The sequence below is a fragment of the Pelodiscus sinensis genome, chromosome 2 (genome assembly GCF_052426305.1).
Source record: "Pelodiscus sinensis isolate ZL-2025 chromosome 2, ASM5242630v1, whole genome shotgun sequence".
Lineage (NCBI taxonomy): Eukaryota > Metazoa > Chordata > Testudines > Trionychidae > Pelodiscus > Pelodiscus sinensis.
The window spans coordinates 132,908,540-132,925,069 of NC_143053.1; the positions used below are offsets into that span (position 1 = coordinate 132,908,540).

General features: G+C 43.9%; 1 protein-coding gene across 1 annotated transcript in view; it reads left to right on the plus strand.

Annotated features, from left to right (window-relative positions):
- Positions 1-16,530, plus strand: part of MYO10 (myosin X) — a 151,282-nt gene that overhangs the window by 79,419 nt on the left and 55,333 nt on the right. The window contains exons 21-22 of the mRNA XM_006135809.5: positions 5,251-5,494; positions 13,289-13,384. Of these exons, the coding sequence (XP_006135871.3) occupies positions 5,251-5,494; positions 13,289-13,384 (340 nt within the window). The remainder of the gene's footprint in view (positions 1-5,250; positions 5,495-13,288; positions 13,385-16,530) is intronic.

Sequence of the window (16,530 nt, forward strand, 5' to 3'; positions counted from 1 at the left end):
ACACACCCCTAGAGACCAGTACTAGAGACCAGTAAGGTCAGCAGGGAGGTCTCTCAGTGGACTTGGCATCAGTAATCCAAAAGAGGGCACGATGAGAGATTTAGCAAAGATATATTCAGGAGTTCTTTCATTATGATTCTTAGTTTTCCTTGCACATCATAGAATCACAGATTAGGGTTGGAAGAGACCTCAGAAGGTTATCTAGTCCAACCACTTGCTCAAAGCAGGACCAACCCCAAGTAAACATTCCATCTAGGATTTTGTCAAGCCTCACTTTAAAAACCTCTGAGGATGGAGATTCCACCACGTCCCTAAGTAACCCATTCCAGTGCTTCACACCCTCCTAGCAAAATAGGTTTTTTTCTGATATCCAACCTAGACCTCCCCCGCTGCAACTTGAGACCAGTGACATAGACTCCAGGAAAATCCTTGGGCTGTAATCCTTACTTACAAAAAAAAAATACTAACCAGCTCAGACATGAGTTCCAAACAAGGAAAACAATAAAACCTGATGGACTATCTAAGCTTTTCCCTACACATTTACACATTACAAAATGTCCATTCCTGGGAAAGCTCGTCTTCCTGCATACCTGGAAAAATGTCTCTGATATCAAACAAAGAAGAAAGACAATTTTCTCTCTCTCTCTCTGTCTGTCTGTCTCCGTTTGAAATTCCTATCTGCATTTCATTGGTTGAATGCCCAAGCCCCCTCCTCAGGTGCATCTCCAGTTGCTTAACCCTTTCCTCACTCTCCAGGTAAGTCAGACTCTCCTTAGCAGCTACTATTTATGACCTATGCCATTAGCCTTCTTGACTACAAGGGCACACTGTTGACTCATCCAGCTTCATATAATCTCCAGATCCTTTTCTGCAGAATTGCCTCTTAACCAGTCAGTCCCCTGCCTGTAGCAGAGCATGAGATTCTTCTGTTCTAAATGCACAACACTACACTTATTCTTCTTGAGCCTCATCAGATTTCTTTTGGCCCAATCCTCCAATTTTTCTAGGTTACTCTGGGCCCTATCCTTACCCCCCAGTGTATCTACCTCTCTCCCCAGCTTAGCACCATCTGTAAACTTGCTGAGGGTGCAATCCATCTCATCATCCAGAGTATTAATGAAGATGTTGAACAAAGCTGGCCCTAGGACTGATCCTGGGGCACTTTACTTGATGCTGGCTGCCAAATAAACATTGAGCTGTGTTTTCTATCCATATTATAGTCCATTCATCCAATGCATACTTCTTTAACTTGCTTGCAGGAATAGTGTTGGAGACCATATCAAAAGCTTTGCTAAAGTCAAAATACATCATGTCCAACACTTTCCCCATATCTACAGAGACAATTATCTCATGATAAAAGATGATTAGATTGGTTAGGCATGACATGCCCTTGGTGAATCCATGTTGACTGTTCCTGATCACCTTCCTCTACTCCAGTTGTTTCATAATCAGTTCCTTGAGGATCTGCTCCATGATTTTTCCAGGAGTGAAATGAGGCTGATCAGTCTATAGTTTCTCAGATTCTCTTTCTTCCCTTGTTTAAAGATGGGTAAGATATTTGCCTTTGTCCAGTTGTCTGGAACCTCCTCCAATTGCCATGAGTTTTTAACGATAATGGTAACAGCATATAGATGAGTGGCAACAGCATATAGATTTTATTCTATTCTGTATGTGAGGTTTATCAATGTAGTTCCCTCACATAAGAGGCCCTGGGAACTTACATGACCCACAGAAATTCATATATTTGCTGTACCTTTTACTTCTGACAGCAATGGTAAGTTCTCTACACACTATGGGTACATCTAGACTACATGCCTCTGTCGCCAGAGGCATGTAGATTAGGCTACCAGACATAGTAAAATGAAGCAGCGATTTAAATAATCGCCGCTTCATTTAAATTTACATGGCTGCCGCGCTGAGCCGACAAACAGCTGATCAGTTGTTTGTCAGCTCAGCGCGATAGTCTGGACGCGCGGGTGGTGACATCAAAGGTATTTGTCGACCACCCAGGTCAACCTCATCCCAGGAGGCATACCTGGGTGGTCGACAAATATCTTTGATGTCGACACCCGCGCGTCCAGACTATCGCGCTGAGCCGACAAACAGCTGATCAGCTGTTTGTCAGCTCAGCGCGGCAGCCATGTAAATTTAAATGAAGCGGCGATTATTTAAATCGCCGCTTCATTTTACTATGTCTGGTAGCCTAATCTACATGCCTCTGGCGACAGAGGCATGTAGTCTAGACGTATCCTATGTAACACCATATCATCTCTCCTTAGTAATTACAACATAATTTCATTCTCAAGTTCGATATTGCCCTCCAGAAATCCTTAAAACCAGTTAAAGTTCCAGAGGGCATATCACAGCCAAATTAATGAGTAACCATCCTTCAGGAACATAGCCATCCTACAATGGGAAGAGTTAAGGTTGTTTGGGTTTGTGTTAGCATTATGACTGTGACTGATTTGTGTTGATTTGCTCAGGGTTTAGCTGGTGAGGTATTTGTGCGCAGGTGTGGGTGTGTGTTAAGGTGATGAATGCAGAATGGCTTTGTCAAGGCTGTTCCCCTCTCTGGCACTCCAAGTGCAGAAGGTGGAGGTCCACAAGATACCTTAAAAATACCTTGCCTCTATAGGCTTCTGCTTAAGAGCTGCCCAACGTCACAGATTCCCTGGCCTTGGGAAATAGGCTGCCACCATCAAATGAAAACACCCTTCTTCTTAGACCCAGGAAGAAACACTTGAACTTCTTCCAGAGGGGTACCGCCAAGCTCTTTTACCACAAGAAAGCTTGAAGAAAAAAAAAGAGAAAACAAACTGCAATCTTTGATGGCTGACTTCTCAGTCTTAGTCATGCATACACAGACCTCCTATTATCTTCCAGGACACAAGAATCAAATCATTGCCTTAAAAAGAAAAGGTGATTTTATTAACAAAACAAAAAGATATACATGATAAAGCATACTTGGTTGGTAGGTGTTAAAGAGCAACTGAGAAAAGAACAGATTAAAACATAGAGAAATATGATATCTCTGGGCTACAGCTTAGATATAGTGAATGTGTCGGGGGACACATGGACTTAGCACAGAGAAGTTTAACCAAACAACAAAACCAAAGAAAATAACCTGATTGTGACTAAACATACATTTTCTTATCTACTCACGATCCGTGCTTCAAGTCCTAGTCCATTTCCATGCCCAGTATTTCTTGTAGGCATGTTAGTTCTACTTGGTTCATTTCATCTTGTTTTCCACAGCTCCTAGCTTAAAAACTCCTATAAAGAAAACAGCAGGCAGGTGTATCTTTTCAATTCACATTTCAACACCCTTTCCTATTGGCTCTCCTGGCTCCAAAACCCCCTAGCTAGCTGAGTTTAAACCTTTAGTCACCAAATGCTGGCCATCACTCCTCCTATCCATCACAGGCTAAAAGCCTGATCTATCTTCAAAAGTTTTAATACTGTAAGTATTTTGATGGGGGGGGGGGAGTTTGAGGGTTTTTTGTTATATTTTAGTAAAAATCCTAGTGGGGTTGCAGTTAGTCCCTGGTTCTCAAATCATAATAATCTGTATCAGTGTAAACACTTTTATACTGGCACTAGTAGCATTGTTCAGGTCTTTAACTCAGTTAATTTTTTTTTCTTCATTTAAATCATTTAAATCAGTAATCTGGGGTGGGACTGAGGATGAGGAGTTCAGTATGCAGGCTGACCCAGGGAGAGAGGATCTCCCCAATCATCTATCACTGCAAGCAGCTTGGGGCCAGGTGAGAAGGGCCTCTCCATGGCTGCTGCAGCTCCAGGCAGTACAGCCAGGGGAGGAGTGCATGTCTTGGGCAGGTGCTGGTTTATCTGCTCCCTGTGCTCCCCAGCCCGACTGAGGAAAGGATCAAACTGTGCACTTCCCCTTTGCTCCCTGATGAAAGGGAACAGCCAGTAATGTCCTTGTATGAACTATGGGGAAGCTGCAGACCTCTCTCGCCCTTCTTAAATAGTCTTTCGGGTGTGGGAGGCTCAGGGCTGGGGCAGTTCTGGATGGGGGATGATACCCCCAGCCAGCTTCTTTCACCTGCCTAGTGATTCTGTCTCTTTTCTGCATGGCTTTCTGAGAAGGAATCCCATTCTAGGTACAGCTCATTTTCGTGGCAAAAACCAAACCCTGACCTTGCTTTCAATTATGATAAGAGGAAGTGCTACATACCAAATTTGGTGGTTTAGGAGGAGTTCTTGGACAAATGGACAAATAGAAAGACTCACCTGCTCACAGACTAACTCTCTCAAATATATAATAGACAACTGCAGCCACACTATAGGTTCATCTACACAGTAGTGTTATTTTGGAATATCTGACGTTATTTTGAAATGAAGTGCGCGTTTACCCGGCAAGCCATTATTTCAAAATAATGTCAACATGGAGGGCTTCTTACTCTGTCTCCTGTAACCTTCATTTCACGAGGAGTAAGGGAAGTCGAAGGAAGACTGTTCTACCTTTGACTTCCTGCTGTGTAGGCAGTGCCTAAAGCTGAGTTAAGGTACTTCAACTTCCACCACGCAATTAACACAGCTGAAATGGTGTATCTTAATTTGACTTTTGCCCTGCTCTGTTGATGTACCCTATGAGAGTTATGGTGCTTCAGCTGTGCTAATATAAATAAAGCTGCAGAGTTTTCCATTGTAGAGTCCATTTCCTTAACTATACTTGCTCTTTAGGTTTTTAGTTTGCCATTATTTGCTCATTGCAAACTTAAATGCTTAAGGAGGCTTTTTGAAAGTTTGGATAGACTTAAATTTATTATGTTGTGGTGTCAGCATTGCTTTTGTTGGAATAAACTACTAGGGGCCTTATTTATCATGTAAAATAAGATCTCTTTAAATCATTCACCCACTTTAAAGCTGGTTTACAATGCTAGAAGATCATCTCATCTGAAGAGTGGGTTTTGCATCTATCTATCTATCTATCTATCTATCTATCTATCTATCTATCTATCTATCTATCTATCTATCTATCTATCTATCTATCTATCTATCTATCGTTTCTTGGTTCAAAGGCAGAAATACTGTCACTTCAGTGATTGCTCAGGAATTTCCCTATTTCAGTGTTGATTCAGTCTCCTGATTTCATTATAAATAAAAGTTATTTGCTTACTAGTTTATCTGAGATAGAAACACTCATTGGATTAAATTTTTTGAATTGGTGTTTTCTGTTTGTTTTTAAAGTCACTTTCTAAGTTAACCCTCTCTCTTTTCTGCCAGGTGGTTTAATGAACACATGGAAGCGTCGCTGGTGTGTCTTGAAAGACGAGACCTTTCTGTGGTTCCGTTCCAAGCAGGAGGCTCTCAAACAAGGCTGGCTGCATAAAAAGGGAGGTGGATCATCTACACTTTCCAGAAGGAACTGGAAGAAACGCTGGTTTGTCCTCAGACAGTCCAGGCTCATGTACTTTGAAAGTGACAATGAAGAAAAGTTGAAGGGCACCATTGAAATCCGAACCGCCAGGTAGGTTTACATGAGCATTTTGCTTGGACAGAGTTTTACATAAATACATGTCAAGGCTCAGCCCTGAAAGGTGCTGAGTGCCATCAACTCATCAGTTTGTGTCAGTGCATGTGTGCAAAAATACTCAACACTGGTCTAACTTGAGTCCAATTGAAGTCAATTGAGGCCTTACTGCAGTCAGATCAGTGCTAAGTATATTTGAAAATCCCAGCCCAAATTGGCAGCCTTACTTATTTAGTAGTCATTCGTCCAGGTCAATTTGACATATGCTGCCAAGTGTTTAGTTGTGGGGAAACCCGGAATGAAGAAGTTGGAAGAGGTATTGCCTAAAGTCTTTAGTAGTTTTTTATCTAGAGTGGGTCACAGTCAGATGTCTTCTCAGGGAGGTTTGTAACTGCACTTACATTTTCCTTTATCTTCAAAATAAATGCAGTAATTTCCTGGCCAAACCAGTTTTCTAAAATTACACAGTGGTTAAAAGAGGGCTTTATAATGGAAACTGATTGAAACCTTGACTGTCGAGTGGCTACCATCTCTCCATACTATGCCAGATTCTTGTAATAAATCAAAATGATTTCAGACTCTGGGAAGAACATTTTCACAACGCTATATGGGGCTTTAATTGTGTAACCTACATTGACTTTTAGTTTCTTGATTCCAGTTAAACTCCCACACAACATTTTAACAAACTGTTATCAGGTACACATAGTTCCACATGGTTCACAATTCTAAACCTCTGAAGGTATGTTTGAAAAAAGATTTTCTGTGTGAAAATGTTTTTACTTTCTCTAAATTTTCACTACATCTTACAGGTTTTGGTGGGTGGGGGGGTTCCAAAATGAATATGAAGATGAAAGACTGATAGTGCTGACTAGTCTCATTTCTCTGTGGAAGTATATGTAAATCTGCCCCATGTGGCTTCCCAGCTGCACATTAGAATTGGTTACAATGCCTTGTTCCTGTTCTTTGCCTCTCTTGAGCACAACCTATCATTTGTATTTTGGTATACTACTTTTTAATGTAAACGAAAGCACCATCAAGTTTTTCTTTATGGAAATGTCTGCTTTCTGCGAGCTTGATGCAATGCCTATTGAAGTGAATGGGAGTTCCATTTACTTCAGTAGGCTTTGGATCAGACCTTTTGAGTATGCACACATCTGTCACAACAGTAGTAATGGACAGCTGCTGTCATAGTAAATCCATGAATAACAATTCTGAATTCTTACAACTAGACTTTGGTTACTGCAGAATTAGGTATTCACATACACTGTATAGCTTGTGGTTGTTCTTATTACTATGTCTATCAATATCCAGATTTCTTGTTGCTACATTGTATCACTAATGGTAATCTTAAAAAGCTTTCTGATGAATTCATCTATTATCCTCTCTCTTTTAAATCTGAACCTTAGAGAAGTTGTTTAAAGCTAAATTGAACTCTTCAGATTTTTCTGATTAGTAACAATATATGCTTCTTTGAGTGATGTCCCCACAGTTGGTGTTGGGCTTGTCCCAGCCTCACAGATTGGAGACTTTGAGAGCAGTGATTGGGCGGGCTGCATATGAGCGAGCAGAGAGCGGTGCTCCCACCTTTGAAATAGAGTGTGCAGCCTACTTCTCCTCAGTTCCTTCTTCATCGCCCTTGACCACAGACGGAGCACTACTCTTTCCTCCTCAATGCACGCTGCAAGACAAAGCAGAACCACTTTATTAACATAGATAGTCAGTCCTGAGCCATACAGGACTCTCTTCTCTTTACAAAGAAAACAAACAACAACAAAAGAAGCTGCCGCAACCAGCTTTTACCGCTGTGCAGCGGCAAGCCGTGGCAAGTAAAAAAAAAAAAACAAAAAAAACCAGGAACTAGCAACCCACAAGCAGTCAGCTCTGCTTGTACAAGTACAGCTAGTTTCTGGGAGACATGCCAGACTCTCCTAAAGAGAAAAGATGAGGCAAATGCTGAGAATTTATGCCAGCCTCTGATGCCCACAGCGAGTGTATATGCTGCTTGGGGGACACATGTACCACAGAAATGTGTACATTGCCATAGCCTCACAAGAAGAGCTCATAAAGAAAGGGAGTTCACAGTATGCACACAGTGTATGGATAGATCCCTAGACCCCCATAATTATCAAGGGGCAATAAGGGCTCAAGTGCAATTTCTCCTCGGGGCAAACATCCAAGCCCTCCACCTCAGAGAATACAATTGGAAACTAAACCCAACCTACTCTCTCCCCTCGAGAATTAGCAAAGGAGATGAGCCAGGAACTTCAGGCATGGCAAAGTCTTGAGCCTCCTCAATAACAGGCTCAAAGACATGCTCTAAACAGCCCTCGAAACCTGCTACCACAAAAAGAGCACCTAGCAAGGGCCCTGTGGGTGACCGAGACACCACTCTCATTAATGGCACCTGGCTCGCCACGGCACACTCAAGATCCCCAGCACATTGCCAACCTACGGCACGACATTCACCTATGGCACCAGAAAACGGACAGGGCTAGCTCCAACTACCTTCCAGTATCCCATACTAACTCTAGATCACCTGGGGTCACGACTACACCCATGCCACGACCGCAGGCACTGACCCACACTGCAGTGGGTCACAAGCCTGCATCCCACCACCGTTCCCCACTTTGCAAAACATAAATGCCACCAAGATATGACAGGAGGACTGGGACCCTCCTGAGCCTTTGCCATGACACCATTCATGATCCCCACTACGAACAAAGGGCTCGCCACGGTCACTGTCCTCATCACAATTCAGTGCCTACCATGGGGATACAGGAAGCATGTTCTCCTCCCCAGATAGGACATGTGTGCGTTACGGGGCATACAGACCACCACTCAATCAATATCCTCTGTGGCACACTGATTGGCAGTACTATGACACTCATTGCAACCGTTGGTCCCTCTATCGTTACTGGGCACCTCGACACACCTCCACTGCACTGCCTACACCCACACAAAGGTCACTGCCTTCCATGCACTCAGATGCATCACATTCCCCATCTGAGGGCCTGGATCTAGAGGAAGGACAGATCAAGGATGACCCAACCGTCCACCAGTCTGATATAGCACCCTATGATAATTCATCCTCTGCTCCTGATGAAGCAGTTATTCCAAATGACCCAACACCTACCAATGATATCAAGCAATTCTAGGACCTATTTAAAAAGGTGGCTACAAGCCAGGAGGTAGTTTTATAAGAGGTTCAGGAGAAACACTGCAAACTAAAGAAGCTACAGCCTTCTGCAAAATCAAAAATTGCACTGCCTCTAGACGAAGTAATGCTTGAGGCAGCCGACAAAGTATGGCAAACACCAGCCACTTCCCTCCAATTAATAAAAGGGTCAATAGGAAGTATTTGTTCCATCTAAAGGTATGGACTTTCTCTACCTGCACCCTCAGCCAAACTACTTAGTGGTTCACACTGCCAATCAAAGGTTCAAGAACTCATAACACAAAGCACATACACAGGACAAGGACCATGAATGCCTGGATGTGTTGGGGAGAAAAGTGCACTCCTCATTAACCCTCCAGCTACGCATAGCTAACTATACAGCACTGCTTGCAAATCATGATTTTGACAATTACACGAAATTAACAGAACTCCTGCACAGTCTTGAAGAGGATAAAAGACCTATCCTCAAGGCGATCATTAAGGAGGGTCACACTATATCCTGTACGGTGCTGCAAATGGCCCTGGATGCCACAGACACCGTGGCTAGGTCCACTGCGACATCCGTCGTGATGAGACATTCATCTTGGCTGCAAGCAGCAGGAGTCCCTAAGGACCTCCAGGCCAAAGTCAAGGACCTGCCATTCGACAAAGCTAAATTGTTCGCTGCAGGTACCAGTGAAGCCCTGCATTCGAGCAAAGATTCGAGCACCCTCCTATGCACATTGGGGATCTATACTCTCCCTTTTCGAAGAAAGCGTTATACACTGTATCCAAGACACAGGGATACAACCTTCACTAGACAACAGCAATACTGACCCTCTGAGCAAAACCGCTTCCAACCATGAAACCAATGCAAGAGAACTCCAAACAACCACTCTTCTGCGACTCAGGCCTCGAGGCAGCATGTTTGAAAATTTGATCAAGGGTCTGCCCAACCTCCCCCCAATTACAGTACCAGGCAAGCACAATATATTTCACCACCACTTGCACCCTTTTTAAAATAAGTGGGCAGCAATCACTACAAATTGGTGGGTCCTAGAAATCATCAGTCGTGGTTATTCTGTCCCCTTCACGGCAATCCTCCCAACCTCCCCACCCTCTCCCTCCCTCTTCTTGGATCCCTCTGACAAGACACTGCTCTGCCAAGAGGTTCAGCACCTTCTCAGTATAGGAGCCATAAAACAGATCCCTGAAAAATATGAAGGGAGGGGGTTTTATTCAAACTACTTTCTCACAAAAAGAGAACAGGAGGTTAGAGACCTATCTTGGACCTGCGACAATTAAACAAATACCTTCACAGGCAATGCTTGAAAATGGTTATGCTCACCACAATAGTTCTGGCACTGGATGGTGGACTGGTTTGCAGCCTTCGAACTTCAAGATGCCTATTTTCACATCACATTGCACCCCACATACAAGGCTGTGTCTAGACTGGCAGGTTTTTCCACAAAATCATCTGGACCCAAAGATGAGTCCAGACTCCATATAAATCTGCTTGAGCTTCGAGCAGTCCGTAACGCATGCAAGCACTTCCTCCCTTACATCCAAGACTGTTTGGTGCATATCCTCACCAACAATATGAGAACTATGTTTTACATCAACCGCCAAGGTGGTGCAAGATCTCAGTCGCTATGTGCAGATCAGGCTTTCGAGTTGGTTCATCCACTACAACATTACCATCTCCGGAGATTACCTGCCTGGAGACAAGAACATTATGGCCAATACTCTCAGCCTCAGCTTCCTCACAGAACATGAGTGGAAACTACACAACCAGATCACCCATGAGCTGTTCCACCGATGGGGGTGACCACAGATAGATCTCTTCGCCACCAGATAGAATTCCAAATGCCCTCAGTACTGCTTGACAGTGGGCATAGGACACGGCTCCCTTGGTGATGTGATGCTTCTCACTTGGTGGGCCCACTTATTATATGCCTTCTCACCCATTCTTCTCATTCCCAGAGTTCTCTGGAAGATACAGATGGATGGGGCACACGTGATCTTGATAGCCCCCGCCTGGCCCCAATAGACATAATTTACATGTTTCTATCACCTGTCTCTACCACCTCCCTGCCCGCTTCCGAACCACCCAGATCTGCTCTTCCAGAACCAGGGATCAATACTTCATCCCCAACCGTAAATGCTACACCTGACGGCATGGTACCTATCTGGCTCTCGGAAGTGGAGCAACAGTGCTCCCAACAAGTGAAAAATGTCCTGCTGCATAGCAGGAAAGAAACAACACGCAAGACTTACCTATACAAGTGGCACTGGTTTACACAGTGGTACACACACAGTGCAATTGAACCGCACAGGGCGCTGCTCCACTAAGTTCTGGAATACATCATGCACCTGAAACAACAAAATTTGTCAATTTCATCATTCCGGGTGCACATATCCTTCCACCCTTCCATTGATGGGTTCTCCATATTTGCACATCCCATTTCTAAAAGATTCTGGAAGAGTCTGGAGAACCTTCACCTACCTCAAAAACCCATTCCCCCCAAATGGGACAACTGGTCCTACATTCACTCACAAGACCACCCTTTGAATCAGTGGCAACCACACCACTTGTCTTTCTTATCATGAAAACGTTGTTCCTTCTGGTGTTCACTTCTGTAAGGAGGGTCAGCGAACTCGCAGCTCTCACAGCCTTGCCTCCATACATGACCTTTCACAAGCACAAGGTCATTCTGAGGTCACACCTGTCCTTACTCAAAGTGAACTCAGAATTCCATATCAATGAACTAATAATCCTTCTGACTTTCTATCCAAAACCACAACATTCCAGAGAAGAAGCCGTCTTACACATCCTGGACATTAGAAGGGCATTAGACCTATCTGGATAGGTCTCAATCCTTTCAATCATCCCAGAGATTGCTGGTATCCCTGGCTGAAAGGTCCAAGGGAAAACCACTGTCTTCCCAGCACATATCAAAGCCGATAACATCATGCATTAATACCTGCTACTTGCTCCAGAATAGGGCATTACCAACAAATCCAAAGGCCCACTCTACCAGAGCTATGGCGACATCAGCTGCTTTCCTAAAGGGAGTCTCATTCCAGGAAGTATGCAGAGCAGTGACATGGTTGTCTAATCTCACTGTCATAAAGCATTCCGCTATTCCACCATGCTCCACAAGAGATACTGCAGGAGCCAATGCGGTTCTCTCCACAATCTTAGCAATTCATTGAAGCCCACCATCCATCTGAATGGGCACACAGTCTTCCCAGCACATATCACAAACTGTGGAGCACCCATGGGGACATCGCTTGAAGAAGAAAGTGAAGTTACTCTCCCTGTGCAGTAACGATTGTTCTTTGAGATGTGTATTCCCATGCGTGTTCCACTACTCGCCCTCCTCCTCATTTCTTCAGACAATAATAGCAGCCCACGAGGGCGTCAAAGAAGAAATGGAGGAGAAGCAGGCTGAGCGCACTACTTCAAAGGCAGAAGCACAACTCTCCACTCGCGCATGCACAGCCCGCCCAATCACTGCTCTGTGCCGGGACGAGCCCGACACTAACTATGGAGCACCCACGGGGACACATCTCAAAGAACAATCGTTACTGCACGGGATGAGTAACCTCTCTTTTATAAACACACAAAATAACAAAAGGGATTTGTATTTTCAAAGGTCTATGTGGAACAAAAAAATAAAGTGTAGTTTCTAAGCAGTGGAATAGGAATTTCAGAGATTTGTTTAATTAGTGATCAGATTCTTAATACATCTGAACTTTCTTCAAAGAGAATGAAATCTAGTGCTACTTCATTTAAAGGCAAATAGGATAACATCATAGTAAGGAGGAGAAAAATAAAATTCAGGAAAGACAAAACATGGGATAATATTCTCTTTCACTTAAAATTGCTTTTTGTTTTATCTGTATTTGGATGACAAGGGTACATCAGAAATGTCATGGGAAAGAGGTTTTAGTTAATTAACAAGGGGAAAAATAAGCTTTAGACTTAAATGGGTGGCAGGACAAAAAGCCAAAAAAAGTTACCATTTAAGCCTTGGGAAATGTTCAACAGTACATGGAAATAACTTAAGTTTCTATAATGCTTTAAACACACAGGGCAAGACTTTTAAAAAATGGCTTGTGATTTTGGGGGGACCTTGATATTTTCATGCCTGTCTTGAAACACTTCTGAAGGTTTGGTTTTGAGGGGGTGGGTACTTAGCACTTCTCTGAAATCAGGCCTCTTTAATGTGTCTTTTGTCAGGTTTTGGGTGGCCAGATTAGACACAATCACATTACATTTGAAAATCTTGGTCTGCATTTCTGGCATTTTCAACAACCCCTTGAATATTTTAAGGAGTCAGGGTCAGTCCTTATGTTTTCTTTTGGCTCTCTTCCCCCTCTTTAAAGTCCACTTTAGTAAGTGAAGTTTCGTAGTACTTTGAACATGGGTAACTTTGACAGCGGCTACAATGGCTATGAAAAACATTGTTTTGGTGAAATTGGAATCTGCATTGTACATCTTAAGTGAATCAGGGTAAAACAAGTGAACGCTATTCTGAAATAATAGTACCTAAGCCACTCTTAAGAAGAGCATTGTCACCGTGCTTGCAGTATCACTCCTGCTTTAATTTTGGCATTTCTGTCCATATCAGAGAGATTGTTGATAATACCGGTAAAGAAAATGGGATTGACATAGTAATGGCCGACCGGACCTACCACTTGATTGCTGAGACTCCTGAAGATGCTAGGTGAGATAATTATTAAACTTTTCATCTCCATATCATTCTAACTTTTGCAAAAAACAGCAGCAATGTATTGACATGTGGTCTCTGGAGATATTGGCCAGCACTATTAAACACAGTACATTAACTTCCCTTTGCAAAGATCTTCTGAGGCAGCTGAGGATTGCAGCCACCAAGGATGCCGATGGCAGTATGGTACAGAAAAGAGTCGTATTACCGATGATGAGAACTAGGATTTGGCTGTATGTGGCTTCCTATCCTGCTCCCTCTGGCTTCCTTTAATATTCTATTGCCTGTACAGGGTGATTTTCTTTGGCCACGTCTATTTTTTATGCTTCTCAGTCCCTTCTTCATCTGCTTAAAAAATTGATGCAATGCATCCACTCTCTACTGTCTGAAATAAAGCTCCAGTCTGGCAGGCTCCTATACTTTTTGCAGAATTAGAGTCTGAAAACTTTTCATATGTGAGAATTCATGAGATCACTGTAATTCGGAGGCGTCCACTCACATTCACAAAAGAGAAGACTGCTCTTCTCTTTTGTGAAAGCAAAGCACTTGATCTCCATCTGCTCAGCTGTTAAAGGTTTTAGAATCAGATACAAATCCTTGGCAGCAGCAAGGAAAACTTGATAACCATAGTTTCACTGGCCGAAACTGCTAGATCAATTTTATATTCCAAATCTAAAAATCTTAATTTAAAAACTACCTGCACTTCCTGAGTGACAATAACATATTTGCCAATCACAACATTTTCAAAAATACAAGCATTCAAAAGTAAGAGAATAATTAAGGTTCTTCTTCAACTACTTGCTCATGTCCATTCTACATAAGGTATGGGTGTGTTCACTACGTATACCAGTGCCAGAAGTTTTTCCCTCAGAAGTATCTGTGGGGGAGCAGCCCTAACGATCCCCGGAGTGGTGCCTCCATAGTGCATACAAGGAGCACTGCGTGCTCCCTCAGCCTCAGAACCTTCCTGCCGCCAGTGACTGTGCATCAGAGCTGCTGTGCTATTGACAGCTTCTTTTCTTGCTGCATAGGCAATATGTTTGTGTAGACACTGTTAGTCATTCTAGTTAGTGTCCTGGACAGAACTTAGCCTTGGGACGGGGAGATCCCCAGGTTTTAAACCATTTTAGAATGCAAAAACCTGATGCCTGTTAGTGATCCCCATAACTGCTGCTTGAGATGTTTGGAAATGTAGCACATTGGCGATAAGTGTAAATGTAGCACATTTGCAAGTCATTTAAACCTCAGACTAAAAAAGAGACGTTTGCCTCAAAGCTCTCCTGATGAAATCCAAGCTAGCTCTGACACTGGAGACCAGGTGAGATTCAGGCCTCTGTGCAAGGCACTCCCTCGGTGCCCTCATTGGGGCAATACCGTTCCCCCTTACAATCTCCGGCACGGGAGGTGAAGACACTGGTGAGGGGACAATCCCTAAGAGCCCATAGCAGTAGGGGGAAAATGGGAAGAGAGCCCAGGCCCATTCAAGGCAGATCATCAACCCCCTCAGGGAACCAGGGACTGGCTCAGGCAAAGTGGCCACACTCTTCCCATCCCACTCCAGCAACGCAGAGTAGTAATAAAGGCCACTGTCCTCGGCCAGTGCAGGACATATTGATTCTGCTAGTCCCATCTGCACCAGCACAGCTCTAGGGGTAAGTCCATGTTGGGCCTGATGTGGGCATCACCTTCCCAGCAGCCCCGATCTCCACCCAATGTGCTGTCATCCAGTACTTCTTGACGCACAGCCTTCAAGTATTGGACAATGGGAGAAGGGCTCCACATGCAATCCTAAGTGCAGGAGGCAGGACTCAGGGCTCCAATGAGTGACACCTTCAGACAACATCCTGTGAACAGGCCATCTATGGATCACACCGAGTTCAGTGCCCAGTATCCCAAAGACCTCAGTATCACTCTTGAGGCTGCCCAGTGCATTACCGACATTCATCATCACGCCGACACCAGTACCCTTCTTGACTTCCGTCTGGGTTGAGAAGGTCTTCGGATTGGAGATCTTTTTTCCGGGTCTGATCCTGATCCTGGTACTGAGGGAGCATTGGAAGGTGTTGATCACTGGATTCCTGTTGCAGATCCTAGGTGATCTCTGCTCCAAAGCGTGTGGACCCTGGAGGACGCAAAGCTCAATATAAATGTCAGAGAGCTCAGAGCAGTTCGGCTAGTCTGCGCAGTCTTGCTCAGGTGTTGGGCAAGGTGGTGAGAGTCTACATGGACAATACAGCCTCCATGTTTTTCATCAACAGATGAGAGAGCTGGGTGCAGTCCTTGGCTTTATGCCAAAGCACTTCATCTCAGGGACTTTTGCATCAGTTACGATATCCATCTGGAGGCCAGCCATCTCCCGAGAGTCAACAAGGCTCTAGTGGATTGAGATGATGTGGCCTTTGGCAGGCTGGTCCTACAAGCAGCAACCAGGTGATCTCTGACCCCTCCTCCATGGAACTAGCTGGTGAGTCACCTATTGGAATGCACATTGAACAATCACTCGCAGAAGAAAACATGATTACTTATCTTTCATTACGGTTGTACGTTAAGATTAGTTGCTTGTGTCCATTCCAAATTCTACCCACCTCCCCTCTGTTGGAATAATTGGGCAAGAAGGAACTGTGAGGGGTCTGCAGTATTCTGTGTAATGTTCCATAGAGGCACCGTGCTAGGAGGGGATCCACAGCCAACCTGACCTCTAAAGAAAAATTCTGTGAGAATTGTGCATATGGTGCATACTCACATCTGTTGGAATGGACATGAGCAATACATCCTGAAGAATTTATGAAAGGTAAGTAACCGTTTTTTTTCAGAGTCCTTTAAAATTAAACCCACAGTTTTTCATAGAAAATGTTCATGCATACACAACTTCTGCACCTGAAAAACTGGAGGTGCAAAAAGTGTGAAAATGTAGTATTGGAAGCTGGGATCGAGGCCCTTTGAAAGTTGGCCTTTACTCATAGACTTTAAGGTCAGAAGGGACCATTATGATCATCTAGTCTGACCCCCTGCACAGTGCAGGCCACAGAATCTCACCCACCCCCTCCTAGAATAATCCTCTCACCTATATCTCAGATATTGAAGCCTTCAAATACTTGAAGCCCCCAAGATGCAGAGAATCTTCCAGCTGTGATCTGTACCCC